Below are 15,394 nucleotides of genomic sequence, written 5' to 3' on the forward strand. Positions count from 1 at the left end.
TTCCAAAATCCAAGAGTCTCAGAGGGAGAAAGTCTGACACTTGATGGATGATGTGAGGTCATTTACAGGTTTCTATTTTTTTCTTCAAGCTGATAAAACCCTACAAGCTTTGGGAAAAGACTAGTCCAATGTACCATTAAAAACTCAAAAGCTGGATATACACTACTATCTATAAAATAGACAGGCAACAAGACCTACAGTATAGCACAGAGAAATCCACACAGTACTGTGTAATAACCTATATGGGAAACGAATCAGAAAAGGAATGGATATATGCGTATGTAAACTGATTTACTCTGCTGTACATCTGTAACTGACACAACTTTGTAAGCCAACTATACTCCAATAAGACTTTTTAAAAACCCTCAAATATTGGATATTGCATAAAAAGAATCACACTTGTTCACTAGGTAATCCCATCCCAGAATATAAGCCATCCTAGTAGAAAAAAAAAAATGATCAAAATACAGAAAAAGTTGAGCAAGGCTTTTTAACTGCTCCCAAATACCTGAACAGTTAGTTTACTGCACATCGCCTGCCTAAAACGCAGAATATCATGCGCTATTTAAAAGGTACAAAGCAAGATAAGTATGCGGTACATGAAAAACTGCTTATGAAATAATACTGAGAAAAACAGTTTAAAAAAGTTACATATTGGGAGTTCCTGTTGTGGTACAGTGGAAATGAATCCCACCAGTATCCATGAGGATCGTGTTTGATCCCTGGCCTCGCTCAGTGAGTTAGGGATCTGGCATTGCCATGCATGCTGCCTTGCTGTGGCTGTGGCATAGGGTGGCAGCTGTAGCTCTGACTGGACCCCTAGCCAGGGAACTTCCCCTTGCCGCAGGTGCGGCCCTAAAAAGCAAAAGCAAAAAAGAAGTTACATATTCATTGTGATGTAATACACAGATAACGCTGGAAGAGAACATGGTAGGTATTTGGAAGAGCTCTTTCTTTCTTTCTTTTTTCTCTACTGTTTTCTTTTAAAATTCTGTCAATCAATTTGCGCACCTGAAAAATACCGATAGGCACTCAACAAGAGTATTGAAACATTTGGGGGAAAACTGCAAAAAGAGCATTTTAAAATGTAGGCAAATAAAAACCAAGGCAACTGTTAACTGCAGGTACAATGTAAAGATGTACCTACCTGGCTGACCAATGGGCAAGAGTCCCCAGTGATGGACAGCATCAAAGGAGCAGACTCAGAGGGGGCAGAAGCTGCCATTCTTTTAGGGTTTGGCTTTTTACATCATGTGTACACATTGCTTAGATTAAAATTAAAAAATGACTGTAAAACTGCCTTTAATGTTTTACAACTGATTTAACTCCAGATGTATCTAGATACCTATGGGGCATGTTCTAATGATGCGACAGCATAATAGCAGGGAACAAAAAGAGATCTACTATTAATCTCTGTAATGGGCTTCTCTTTGAAAGATTTTAAGGCAATTATATTACAGTTTCCATAAATATAAAGAATCTTTAAAATACTTTTCTTTTTCCTGAGCCCCTGCTAAGAAATCAGTTAGATCTCTTTACAAGATACATTTCAATTTCTGGAATGAAGACAAACTAAAATGTACTTTTGCTCTTTGATGAGACAAAAGAGTAAGATGGCCCTGTAATTATCCCTGAGTCACAGTGTAACTCAAGTTCTTAAAAACAGGAACAATCTGATTAGTGCATGATGGCTGCCCAGGTTCATACACCCAATCAGGCTGAGGTATCACAGAAGGGGTTTCAAAATACATGACTAAGGTACTGGTGTGAATGAGACTAGCAGAAGGAATTTATAATTCTATATACCTAATGGCTGCTGATACCTCAACCAACTCCATGAAAAACTTTAATTTGCAAAGAAATATACATATGAAAATCAGCTCACTTTCAACATATTATCTCCTCAATTCTACTACACTATCACATCATAACAGCAGCTTTTTGAGAAAATGTTATTAAATGTACATAAGGATTGCCAGATCTACTCTAATTTTGGAAAGGTTATAACTGTGAAAAAAATGCAGCCCAGAATTAAGCATGTACAGTGATAAAACATTTATTGGGAGCCCCTCCAGGCAAGGCACTCTATACAGAACTGTGCCATACGTCAACGCACGTGATAAAGACACAGGAAGACCTGTTCTGGTGGCAGGGGCCAGTCAGCTTCCTAGGACAGCGCATGCCCGAGGAGCAAGAGCACCGGTCATGTACCCCCTTGGGATTAGGGAAAGATTTAGGAACTCTGGACAGCAGGAGAATTATCAAGGTAAAGAGGGCAAACCACCAAGATGGGACAGCAGTAAGAGCAGCAACAAAAGCAACCCAGAGGGATATGTTTAGCTCTGCACCATGTCAAAATGAAATGAAGCTGCTGGACACACAGCCAAAGCCCCATTCTCCCAGACACAACACACCTCCGGCTGAGCCCAGAGGCAGGTTCAAGACTGTTCTCGGGAAATCAGCAGGGCAGCCTCAGCTAAAAGTGCAGGTTGTGTGAGGCAGAGACCATGCTCTGATGGACACTGCTTTCAGCTGGAACTGAGTGTCCATGGAACCCATCCTGCCACACTGGCCCCAGGCTCACAGCAACCACCAATGGTCCGACAGCCGGTGGCGGTGGTTTGAAATCAAATGCGGTGTCTACGTGAGCTGGCCTCGCTCCCTTTGTCTCTAATGTTCACTGCAGTGTGACCTAGGCACTGATAGAGATCTCTAATTACGAAGTCAAAGCATATATTTATTTACCCTCCCTTGTTTTAACTTAATTGGCCAGCTACAGGGAAAGAAACTCTCTGGAAATGGTCTTTCATGTGTCCAGAGGCCCTCCTTCCAGTCCCATAACAAACAGGACACGGACAGCTGTCTATTTTATGTCTTAGAAAATAGTTCTAGAGAAGAGTCAACATCTGCCACCCACCTGACTCACTAGGACAAGGGAAAATCGGTGAACGCTGACAACAATGTTAATCTCGATTCATTATGTCATTTTTTTTTCCAGTACAGGAAGTCCTTGCGTTTTACGACCCACTGTTTTCCTAGAAACCACATCAGTGGGTAACCAGGTCACTGTTAAGCAGACTGTGAAAATGAGGTGACGCTCACCTGTCAGACTGACCAGAATTAAAAAGATTGATGTACTCAATGCTGGCTAGCACAGGATGCTTACGTACTGGGGAAGGCAGTCCATGTGAAACTGATAAAGAGCTTCTGGAAAAAGCAACGTGGCAAAATAAAAAATTCTAACGTGCATACTCTTCAGCAATTGCACTTCCAGCACCCCCAGATGCATAACTTGGAGAAGTATTTATTCAGGTCCACAAACAGAAAGGCAGAAGAATATTCACCGTCAGAACAGTGAGAGAACACGAAAGGTGAGAGACGACTTGACAGGCCACTGAATGGGGACTGGTTAAATAAGCCATGAAACTACAGCACATCTATTCTCTGAGATACTATTTCGCAATGAAAAAGAAAGAGGTAACACCAGTTATAGCAACACAGAATGCTTTCTGAGGCACTGTCAAAGAAAAAAAGCAAGGTAGAGAAATGCCACATATGATCATTTTTAAAATTATCTTGAATAACACAAAACAAATTTTTGTTCTACATATTTCTCTACATAGGAATACAGTCTGTATTCACAGACTAGAAACACATGCAGTGGGCCTTGGAGAGGAGGTAGCTCAGGGCAGGATGTGGTTTCAACAGGTACTTGTGGGAATTTCCTGGTGGCACAGAGGGTAAGGACCCAACGTTGCCACCAATGTGGCTCAGGTTGCTGCTGTGGTGCCAGTTCGATTCCTGGCCCGAGAACTTCCCCATGCTGCAAGTGTGGCCAAAACAAAACAAAGCAAGAAAAAAAAAAAAAAAAACAGGTACTTATGTTGTCCATATTTTAATACTGATGAGTTATTTGGGGAATTAAATTTAAATACTTTTTTTTTAAAGTTATTCTTTATGGAGTTCCCGTCATGGCACAGCGGAAAGGAATCCGACTAGGAACCATGAGGTTGCAGGTTTGATCCTTGACCTCACTGGTGGGTTAAGGATCGGCATTGCCGTGAGCTGTGCTGCAGGTCGCAGATGCGGCTCAGATCTGGCATTGCTGAGGCTGTGAGGTAGGCCGGCAGCTGCAGCTCTGATTCAACCCCGAGCCTGGGAACTTCCATTTGCCAAGGATGCGGCCTGAAAAAGCAAAATCAATGAATAAATAAAGTTATCCTTTGATCTACTTGCTTTCATTCTTTTCCTTTTCTCAAATGTTGGCAAAGTGTCTACAATCAACTACAGTGTTAAAGGGCACCTTTTCTTCACCTGGTCTTCTACCCAAATATACAGATGCCTCTCCAGCATCTACCCCACAGACCCGCCCACGTGGGCCTTGCAAGCGGGAAGAGTCACTGGATTTATAATCTTGACAAATAAATATAAAACTGGAATGAGAAAATAATAAAAACAATAAGCTAATATTCCTCATCATATAATGTATAGTAAGATGATTCCTGCGTTACTTCATGTAAAACATACATCTTTTAATAGAAGAATCCTCTTAATATTTTTCTCTATTTTCCAATCTTATACAATGATGACATATTATGATCTAACTGGGAAAAAGTCTAAACCAGTGATCTCGGGGGGGCTGACTGTGCCCCCACCAAGGGACATCTGGCAATGTATGGAGACACTCTGGGTTGTCCCAGCTTGGGGAGCGGTTGCTACTGGCACCTAGTGGGTAGAGACTGGGATGCTGCCCAACATCTGGTGATGCACAGGACAGTCCCCACGACAAAGAGTTATCTGGCCCCAAATGTCAACACGCCCAAGTTAAGAAGCCCTACTCTAAGGATCCTGCTCCTAAGTCGCATACCTCTGTTTACGTTCCACTTACTGGTGTTTGCTTCTCTGAGTATTTAATAGGTGGAGGGGCAGCGTGGGCTTGTACCTGAACAATGAACTGGTAGATCATGACCAGGCTGACCAGCATGGTGACGTTGGCCAACAGGGAGAAGACGGACAGGACCCGGAGGTTTCTGATGAACACCAGCAGCACCAGGAAGGGCAGGAAGGAGGCCATGTAGAGCCGGGAGTCCATGGTGGGCGTCAGGATCACCGTCTCGTTGTTGTGGCAGTTGTTGGTGGTCCCATTGGCTGCTTCTATCACCTAGAATGAGAGGAAGGAAGGAAACAGAAAAAGCCTATCAGACGACAAAGGCCAGGGAACCTCCCAGCGGAGGGGTTCTTTGCTAAAGGTTCGGTGCATGAGCAAGGCTGTACAGAAGTCAGTGGCAGGTGAACTGTCTTTGGAGGTCTTCCTAAGAGTCATCAGCAACCCAACGGTCTGAGCTGGGTCTGATCATCTCCTACCCAAAGGAGGAGGACACCATGGCATCTTGAGCTTTCGCGATGCCCTGGGTCTTTAGATAAAGTCAAACAAATGACAATGACCCATGTAAAGGGTTCAGATCTCAATTCTTGTGTTTGGAAGGGATCCTAAACAGAAAAGCCACACATATCCTGCCATCCCCTATTTTTACCAGGGCCCTACCTGTTTAAAATTGTCAGCCAGGAAGACAAAGTAGACACTGCAGAATCCCAGCTGCGTGACAATTAGGAAGAAGTCCACAATGTGCCTGCAGGTGGGGAAGGAAGACAAAGACGGTAACAAAAAAAAAAAACAAGACTGTGGGAGAGCCTGGTGTTTGAACAGCACTTTTCCCCAAGTCATCACAGACCCTTCCCAACAGGTGACAAGGATGAACGTGCCCTGGTAACAGGAGAAAGGGTGCCAGGTGTCACCGGTCTAGATCCCTGGAGGAAGGTGAGGGAGGCACTCTCTACATGGTTCCCGAGGTCCCCTTCCTGGCTTCGTGTCAGGAATGCTGCACGTGGTCAGGCTGGCCCGGGACTGGACTGACCAGAGTGGAGCACACACACCAGGACCACTGCCCAGGCACGTGGCTTCCCCCTCCCCCCGGCTCACCTGTCCCATCTCACACCATTTGTTCTCAAGCTACAGGAAGCCCTCAGCATAAAAGCCCAAGAAGCGGACCGACCCCTTCAGGGTCTCTTCTATAACTCGGATCCAAGAACTAACCGACTCTCACATAAGGACACAGAAAAAGATGTACCAAACAGGCTGCTGGCTGAAGCACTGTTACAACAACAACAGCTGGTGACAACCTAAGGGGTCATCAAAAGGAAAGTGATTAAATTATAGAGCATTCTGAGATGGAACAGTATACAGCAGGTAAAGACGATGTTAAATCTACGTGCGTGGAGAGAGAAATGTCCACTTTAAGGGAAAAAAAAAACAACAGGTCTCCAATTTGTATGCATAATGCAGTAATTGTATAAGAAATGTGTGCATGTTCATACATATACAGAAAATTCCAGAAGAATACTCGTGCAACTATGACCAGGATATACGTTTACTCTTCACTTTATGTCTTTCTAACTTGTTCTAAAAAAAATTTTTTTTTTACCATGAGCACACACATTAATTTTATTAAAGGAAGGAAGGGCGTAAGGAAGGAGGGGGGAGGCATGGAGAGAGGAGAGAGATGAAGACAAGGAAAGAGGAAAAGAAAGAATCCCCAATGACCAACCAGCCAACAGCGGTCACTTGGCAATCTGGCTTCTGCCTGGCACAGAAAATGATTTTGCGGAAAGAATTACAGAAACCTGTATCACAGCTGACTGTGTGTGAAGGCACAAGTCTCCCTATGACCACAAAAGGGAGTTTTTTCTGGAGAACGTAACTTTGATATGGCTCAGTTTTTTCTTTTTCTTTTTGTGTTCTTGTTTTAAAAAAGGATTCAGGGAGTTCCCGTTGTGGCTCAGTGGAAATGAACCCGACTAGTATCCATCAGGATGTAGGTTCGATTCTTGCCCTCACTCAGTGGGTTAAAATCTGGTGTTGCCGTGAGCTGTGGTGTAGGTCACAGACACAGCCTGGATCCAGCACTGCTGTGGCTGTGGTGTAGGCCAGCAGCTGCAGCTCCAATTTGACCCCTAGCCTGGGAACTTCCATATGCCACACAGATGGCCCTAAAAAAAAAAAAAAAAAAATGGATTCGGCTCTTGATGTTATCAACTTTCTACATCTAAATGCACCATTTCGGGAGTTCTCATCATCTCATCATGGCTCAGTGGTTAACAAACCAGACTAGTATCCATGAGGACGCGGGTTTGATCCCTGGCCTAGGTCACTGTTGCTGTGAGCTGTGGTATATAGTCGCAGACGGGGCTCGGATCCTGCATTGCTGTGGCTGAGGTGTAGGCCAGCGGCTACAGCTCTGACTCGACCCCCAGCCTGGGAACCTCCAAATACCATGGGCGCAGCCCTAAAAAAGACTAAATAAATAAATAAATGCACCATTTCCTCAAATATGAAACACACAGTAGAATATTACTCTTCACGCATCCAAAAAGTTACAAAATTTCCAAACATCTCCCCACTCCCCACCTCGTGAAATGTCTCTTTCTCTAACAAACCCATTGGTTCTAGCTCACCTCACACCTCCTCCTTGAAGCCTTCCTTCTCCTGCCCAGTGCCCTGCCCTGAAAGCACCTATCATGTGCACTTCTCATCCAGCACAGTGGGTAAGAGCATCTTTAAGGCTCCTCTCCCCGTCAGAGCCCCTGGGATGTATTTCCAGCTCATGACACTCTTCCTCTACTGGTATATCCTAGTCCTGATCTCTTGCTCTCGAGGTTCCCATGCATCTTTCTCTTTCTCCTGAAGGGCCAGGGCCACATAAGTGACCGCAGGGAAACCCCTCCTCCCTATACCTAGAAGGGTTTTGCACCACTTACAAGAGTGTGCTTACATATACCTATGGACCACATGGGGGATGAAATATGGTCACTGGTCACAGGCTGTCAAAGCTGGCACAGCTCTCAGATATCTTCAGGCAAGGTTCGTGTTTTATGAGGCCCAGGGGAGGGAGGGGCACACAGATTACCTCTGGCAGAGCTGGGCTGGAACTCTAGCCCACAGTGCTCTTCCCACTACCTACATCATCTGCCACACCTCACCTCCCCATCTGAAGGCCCCAGACCTGGAGGCCACGGCTGCAAAGGAAAAGAAAACCCATTACCTTCCCCAGTGTGCATGGTTCCGGAGCCAGGCGCTGGGGCTGGCCTCCAGGCCGTACATCACTGTATCCCCATAGTCCAAAAAGGGCTTGTTCAGCCTGGGAGAGGGGGCGGGGAGAGAAGGGAAGAGTGCGGCGGTGAGACAACAACGGGAGAACAAACTTAGCTCAAGGAGACCTAGGCCGGTTCCCCACCTGCCACCCCAGACACAGCACTGAGTCCTGTGTCTAATGCTTTCAAGCAGCAGAAGTGTTAAGTCATTGGGATCGTTAACAACCAGCTGGTAAATCTTTACAAGGGGATGGTTACACAGCACATGAAGCCAGAATGTGCGATCTGTCCACTGGACCCAAGTAAGTATGACAGCTGACAATAAGCTGAAAAAAAGACACAGAAATCCCCAGGGAGAGGCAGTGCTGTGACAACTAGCCACTCAAAGCGTCTAGGGTGACCTGTCTTAAGCGCTCTCTTTCGGTGCTGGTAAGGGAACCCGAGAGGACGACGTGAGACGCGAGAGGTAGCTCCCGGGCTCTCACCTGTGGCAGAAGTGGTGGGCACACTTCACCAGCAGACCCATGCAGTGCACAGCCACGAGGCCCATCAACAGCAGGCTGAGGGGACCCATCTGGGGACAGACGTCATGGGCACGAGAGGGAGAGACAAGCAGGCAGAATTAGAACTGAATCTGCAAATGATCAACCTGCTCCTAAAGGCACCTTCCAATGACACAACTTCCAGCACAGCACTCCAGAGACAAATGTGCTCCCAGAGCTTAGCTCCGTAGGACGGGCACCCTCGGACCCTCAGCAGGCCTCCTAGAGAGCTCTTTTCCCAGAGGAGAATGACACAAGATGAGGCCATTCTATGACTGTTGCCATTCCGCAGAAGAGAAGGTTCCTGTGACTCTCTGGGAAGAAGAGACAGGCTGAGAGGTGGTGGGAAGGGGAGAGTTCTCTTCAGAGCAGCGCCACAAGAATGACAGGCCTTAGCTGGGAACAATCTCCAGCTCTGAGCTATCTTCAGCTTTCAGAGAAACCAGAATGGCTCTCGACAGGCAGTCTGTAGAGGGGGAATCATAAAAGGAAAAACAAGATTCTCAGAGCTGGCCATCTGAGGGTAGGGCAGCGGAGGACAGCGCAGAAAATGGACTGACTTCTGTTACTAATTCATTTGTTAATATTATTGCTAGAGGAGTTCTCATTGTGGTGCAGCAGAAACGGATCCAACTAGGAACCATGAGGTTGCGGGTTCGATCCCTGGCCTCATTTAGTGGGTTAAGGATCTGGTGTTGCCACGAGCTACAGTGTAGGTCACAGACGCGGCTCAGATCTGGCATTGCTGCAGCTGTGGTGTAGGTCAGCAGCTGTGGCTCCGATTAGAACCCTAGCCTGGGAACCTCCATATGCCATGGGTGTGGCCCTGAAGAGCAAATATATATATATATATTATATTATATATATATATAAAATTGCTAGAAACTTCCAGAAAAACTTGAAGTACTTCCTCCTCACCACAATGTAAGCTCCATGATGGCAGGAATCTTTGTCTGTTTTACCCACTGATAACATCCTAAGGGCCAAGAGCTTGACATGCAGAAGATCCTCCACAAATACCTTCAGATGAACACCTGAACTGTGCTTTTTCTCAACTGAATTTGAAAAAGAAAAACTTCCCGTTTTAAAATTTTTTAAATGTCTTACGTGACATAAATTAAAAACCAAAAAACAAAAAACCACCTTCTAAAATCTGCCACAGTACTTCCCCACACCAACACAGACTCTTACCAAGATGCCTGCATTTTTTATCGCCAGCGGCAGCCCCAGGAGTCCTGTGCCAATGTTGCCTTTCAACAGGTGAATCAGGGTCTGGAACCATCTGAAATGGGAAGGCGGCAGACGAGGGCATGTTAGCAATAATGAGAGCTAAGATTTATTGAGCATTCAGCACTGTGCTTCGGGCCTTTATGAATTACCTCACAATTTCTAGAACTCTACGAGAGAGGGATGATCCCATGCGTGAGGAAGCAAAACTCGCTCAAGGTCACACACCTGAGTGTGAGCCTGGATTCAAACCCAGGCCATCTAGGTCTAGCCCCGAGCTCACTCTCCCAGGCACTGGGCTAACAGCTTCCCTCCCTGGGGCATCTCCGAGAGTCTGCCCCTCTTGGAGATTAGACCAGAGGGGTGGTAGGATCTCATTCCTGGTCTGTCTGGGCCTGCCTTTCACCCCAGAGCTTTTCTGTAAAGACTCAGATCCAGAATTGCAGCAGAACATGCCAAGCATAACTGTGAAGGACAGACACCTGTGTGAGAAAAGAACGGGGGGGGAGGGGATTAAAAATAGCACCCCCAACACTTAACAGAAAGTTTTATGCAAAGGGAACAGAGTAAAAGTTGTATGGTCCCATGAAAGACCTGTCCCTGGTCTGCTTTGTATTAAAAAAAAAAAAGAAAAATAGGCAAATGCCATGGAGTCCTAGGATCGGAAAAGCCCTCTTCAGACAGTCACTAGTTTCTCCTTCTGCCTTGAGGACGGGTGTCTTCTTTTGTCGTTGTACGGACTGTGCCCCGCAAGCTGAAATTTGTAAAGCCTCTCATGGACCCTCACAATTTTTTCACTCAACAAACATCATCTATAATGTATAAAATATTGTGTCAACACAACAGTGGAAATCCGGAGGAATCAGATAGGGACCTCGGTCTCTAGAAACTAACATCTCCAGGAAAATAAGGCCCACCCAAAAGAACCACCACCCAAGGTAGAAAGATGCCTGTTTTCAGAAAAGCCCAAGAACTGTGCCTAGGGATCGGATGGCAGGTGAGTGTTTAAAGTGCAAAGAGACCTGGGCTGAGCCCAGCAGGGCAACAGCCTTGCATGTGTGCTGACGGGAAGGGCCTGGGAGAGGTGCAGGCACCAACACGGAGGAGGGCGTCAGCTTCTTGGCCACTTGGCGGGGGTGGGAGTGAGGGTGGGCTTCAGTAGAGAATTGGGAACCCCTCAAAAGACAGACAGCAGTGGTCTTGTCTTCAGCATTTTCAATCCTCTGTTATCTCCAGCAGGGTCAACATGGTAGCGCTTGGCCCCAAATCACTGACTTACTCAGGATGTGGCCCCCTGGCCCTGTCTGGAAAAACATCTTCACAGGTAACCTAAATACCATCTAAATGATGGGTCTGCATATTTCCCCAAATTTGTAACTCAGCAGAAACTGATGGCAATATGAGTGTTAACTCATCAAGAACGTAATACATGAATTTCACTTTTGGTAACCTTTCACCCTCAGCCTCCTGGAAGACAATCTCTTGACCTTCCTACTACCTCTAAGCTTCACAGGCAAGATCAAGAAAACTGCCTCAAGTCTGAATGACAAGAGGTAAGTCAATCAGAGCCCTGCAAGTGTTCTTCTGGCCTAAATGAACGGAAAAGCTCAAGGATGCAAGGGCCCAGGGCTGACTCCTTCATTATCAGTGGCCAGTGACCAGGAGATTATGGGAAGGACGGTAGATCAACTAAATTTCCTTCCTGGAAAATGTTTAATCACTTAAGGGCAAAGGTAAGCTTTCTCCCAAACCCACCTACCTACCAGAGGCCTCCCCCAAATGCATCTGAGCTGGATCTGGTGGGAGATCAGGTGCCTCTACCCTGGCTCTGCCATTAACCCCATATGACAAGTCCCACCCCTTCCTGGCTCTGTTGCCTCATCTGTAGAATGGGGTGAGGGAGGAACTGGACCAGAACAGTATACTTCAGCTCTGAAACAGCAGGATTCTAGGCAATTAACCAAAATTACTCATTTTAATCAATGGCCACAAGCTGGTAAACTATATGAGTATCACAAAACCAACTCCATGGATGCATAGTCTTAACCATAGGGGGTGAGAAGGAAAGTTTTGCAAATCTCTGTAGTCTGTTCAGGCTCCAAATCAATAGTTCTTAGACTTTTTTGGGCCTAAGAGTCCTTTATACACTTATAAATCACTGAGGATCCCAAATACTTTTTTGAGTATGTGGATTATGTCCGCTCACATGTATTACATGAGAAATTAAACCAAGAAATGTAAACATATTTATTGGTTTAAAAGAATAATAAACCTATTACATGTTAATATAAATAACCAATTGCAATAAAAAGTAATTCTATTTTCCAAAAAAAATAAAAGAAGGGTACTATCTTTTTTTGGCAAATCTCTTTAATGTCTTGACAGCTGGATTATCTACTTCTGCATTGAATCTGCTGCGATAGGTTGTTTTAGTGGAAGTATCTGAAGAAAATCTGTCCTCACCCAAATATGTAGTTAGAATGTATCTTAACGGCCTCCTCAGATAATTTGATCATTTTTCTCTGATGCTACACCAAAACTCGACACACAGTCGTTTCTTAGAAGTCAGCTGTAATGTGGAATATGAACTTTCCATGCACTATTCATGAATACCCATTGGTGATCTTGCTCCTCGAATGGCTCTTTTACCCAGACACAACTTTTTTTTTTTTTTTTTTTGCTTTTTAGGGCTGCATTCACGGCATTGGAGCCTACGCCACAGCAACATCAGATCCTAGCTGCGTCTGCGATCTACACCACAGCTCACAGCAACACCGGATCCTTAACCCAGTGACTGAGGCCGGGGATCGAAGAACCTGCAACCTCGTGGTTCCTAGTTGGATTCGTTTCTACCGTGCAGCGACGGTGACTCCCAGACACAATTTTCTAACATCACACTTTGGTCATCGGAAGATTTCGGTTCCCTGAGTTATGCGGATCTTCCAAATGCTGGCACACCACTTCATTACACAACATCCAAAACATCACATCCATTCATAGCATCCCTAATCTCATCAGAAAAGCCTTTAAGTAGAGGGAAGCTGTTGAGGTCACACTGCTGCATACATGCTTTTTTCTTCCCTGATTTTATTGAAAGCTCAAATTTTATTGTCAGCAACAAATTCTACATTGTTTTTCTTGAGGTGACAGTTTCACGAGTTTCATTTTCAAGAAAATGTCTGCCAGTCCTCAGTTCTGAATGACACATAGATCTTTAGTCGTTCAGTAAAAGTATTTCATGTCTACTTCCCATTTGTCACATGGAATATTAAAAGACTTGTACTGAAGGGTTAAGATTTAATAAAATTAGTAATCTGATGGCTTCATCAAGGATGAGCTTAAGTGAAAATGTGCTTATTCTTTTTATCTGTGTATCAGTAAAAAATACAATGATGACTAGCAGAATTTGGTGGTACCACCTCGACTGGTGCTAAGGCACCAGCAATTTTACCCACCATTGCTTCTGAACTATCCGTGCAAATGCAACACAACTGAAAGGACAAATCACATCTTCGTATTATTATGAAAAGAGTTTCGACTTCGCAGACTTCTTAAAACGGCCTTGGGGCCCCCAAAGGGTCTGAAGACTATACCATGCAAACAGCTGCTCCAGATAATCTCCAGAAGACCAGTTCCAGCTGGATGGTTTATCAGCCTGCCAGCCTGGGAAAGAAGTATCAAAGCTCACTCAAGAGCTACGGCGTAATGGAGCTCAAGAGGGCACAAAGAAAACTCGGCCCAAAAGGCAAAAACGAGGCTGTCGTCAAAGCAGTCAACAGCTGGATTACATCAAGTGTTAGAAAATGACCTCACCAAACACATCATCAGGGAAGTGTCTGTGGTTCCTACCTGTTCCCCTGAGTCAAGATTTTTACTGAGCCCTTCACCCCTAGAAGGGCCTGCTGGTGCAGGCATATGTGCTGATTCTTGTACTTTGTTCATGTACTTTTCCCGTATACTTTGTTCCTCAGTAAACTAGATAACACAGTGGACCAAGTCCTAGGAGACAGGAATCCAGCTCAAAACTTGTCCCTAACACTTTCACCTACTAAGCTAAGAGGTCCCCCAAATCAGCTTATACTTAACCACACCTGGCATGCTTCTACACGTAACGCCTGTGTGGATGCAGGCCCGTGGCAAGTGCTCAACCACGCCTGCGAGTACCAAGGGAACCCTTTGCCCTGTACACTTGTGATGGGATTGTGATACCTGCCACAATGGGCTTTCGTGGTCACCTACCTTGCCTCACAATATCAGGGCTGGATGGGCCCTCAGAAAATGTCCCAAGGCAAGCCCAAGCGAAGTATCCTTCTTTGAACAAGGGGTAATAATTTGGGGTCAACTACTAGTTATAACCCAATGTGGAAAAAGAGATATTCAGAGTAGCTAACAGTCACACATTATCTTCAATACAAAGAAAACCTCTAAGCTACCGTCCTGAAGTTGCTAAGTGGCTGCTAAGTTTTGAACTTCAAGGAGGTCCCTCTGAAAGTGAAAATCTAGATCCCATATGGCAAGCACTGCACACACAGTGGATGCCTGAGAACAAAGAGGAAAAAAAAAAACTGGAAAGGAAACTAGAGAAAGAGAGAGACAATGACTTCTGAAAAGAGGCTATTCCAAGCCACTGGCTTCTTGTGACTCTCGTTCTGCCTGGGGAAAGCCGGCTGGGCAGATAAGGTCAGAGGAAAGAGAGGAAAGATAGTCCTCAGTGCTGCCAGTTGGGCTCTAAGCAATCTTTTCCATCAGCCAACACTGCCAGTCAAGGCGGGGACCCAGCTCAGCAAGCAGGCCCCAGCCGCAAGAAGCTATGGAGAATGAATCTTTGTGAGCGGAAGAGCGGCGAGGGGTGGAGAGGGGCTTTAATGCGGGCAGACCACGTCCACTAGTTCCATGTGAGTTCACAGAGGACACACGCCCAGCACCAGGAGAGACAGCAGCCAGTAGGGGCTTCGCCAGCAATGAGCTCCACGAGAAGCTGCCCTGGTCTCCTGGAGCAGCCACGGGGGACGATGTGAGTCCAGGACATAATGAAGGAGTTCACGTCGTGGTGCAGCAGAAACGAATCCGCCTAGGAATCACGAGGGTACAGGTTCGATTCCTGGCCTCGCTCAGTGGGCTAAGGATCCAGCGTTGCCGTGAGCTGAGGTGTACGTCGCAGACGCGGCTCAGATTTGGCACGGCTGTGGCTGTGGCGTAGGGCGGCAGCTGTAGCTCTGATTCAAACCCTAGCCTGGGAATCTCCGCATGCCAATGGGTGGCCCTAAAAAGCAAAAAGCGGGGGGGGGGGACATAATGAATCCCTCAGAAAGTCACACTCAACCAACAAGAGAACACAGAGAGGGTGACAGCAAAAAAGTTTGACGAATAAACAGAAAGGCTGCAAAGGGATACTGGGATCCAGAAGAAATCTCAGGAGTCTGCTGAGTTTCAGAACTGGGCCAGACACTCAGTGGAGAAAACCCTCCTCTGAAACC

General features: G+C 45.8%; 1 protein-coding gene across 3 annotated transcripts in view; it reads right to left on the reverse strand.

Moving 5' to 3' along the window:
* SLC36A1 (solute carrier family 36 member 1) overlaps window positions 1-15,394 on the reverse strand; it is a 48,887-nt gene that overhangs the window by 20,088 nt on the left and 13,405 nt on the right. For all 3 annotated transcript variants that reach the window (XM_003134140.5, XM_021077073.1, XM_021077072.1), the window contains 5 exons: window positions 9,882-9,972; window positions 8,634-8,722; window positions 8,100-8,195; window positions 5,546-5,630; window positions 4,943-5,161 (listed from right to left, as the gene is read on the reverse strand). In XM_003134140.5, coding sequence (XP_003134188.2) covers window positions 4,943-5,161; window positions 5,546-5,630; window positions 8,100-8,195; window positions 8,634-8,722; window positions 9,882-9,972 — 580 coding nt within the window. The remainder of the gene's footprint in view (window positions 1-4,942; window positions 5,162-5,545; window positions 5,631-8,099; window positions 8,196-8,633; window positions 8,723-9,881; window positions 9,973-15,394) is intronic.

This window comes from Sus scrofa, chromosome 16 (assembly GCF_000003025.6).
Source record: "Sus scrofa isolate TJ Tabasco breed Duroc chromosome 16, Sscrofa11.1, whole genome shotgun sequence".
In the NCBI taxonomy this organism is placed as follows: Eukaryota; Metazoa; Chordata; class Mammalia; order Artiodactyla; family Suidae; genus Sus; species Sus scrofa.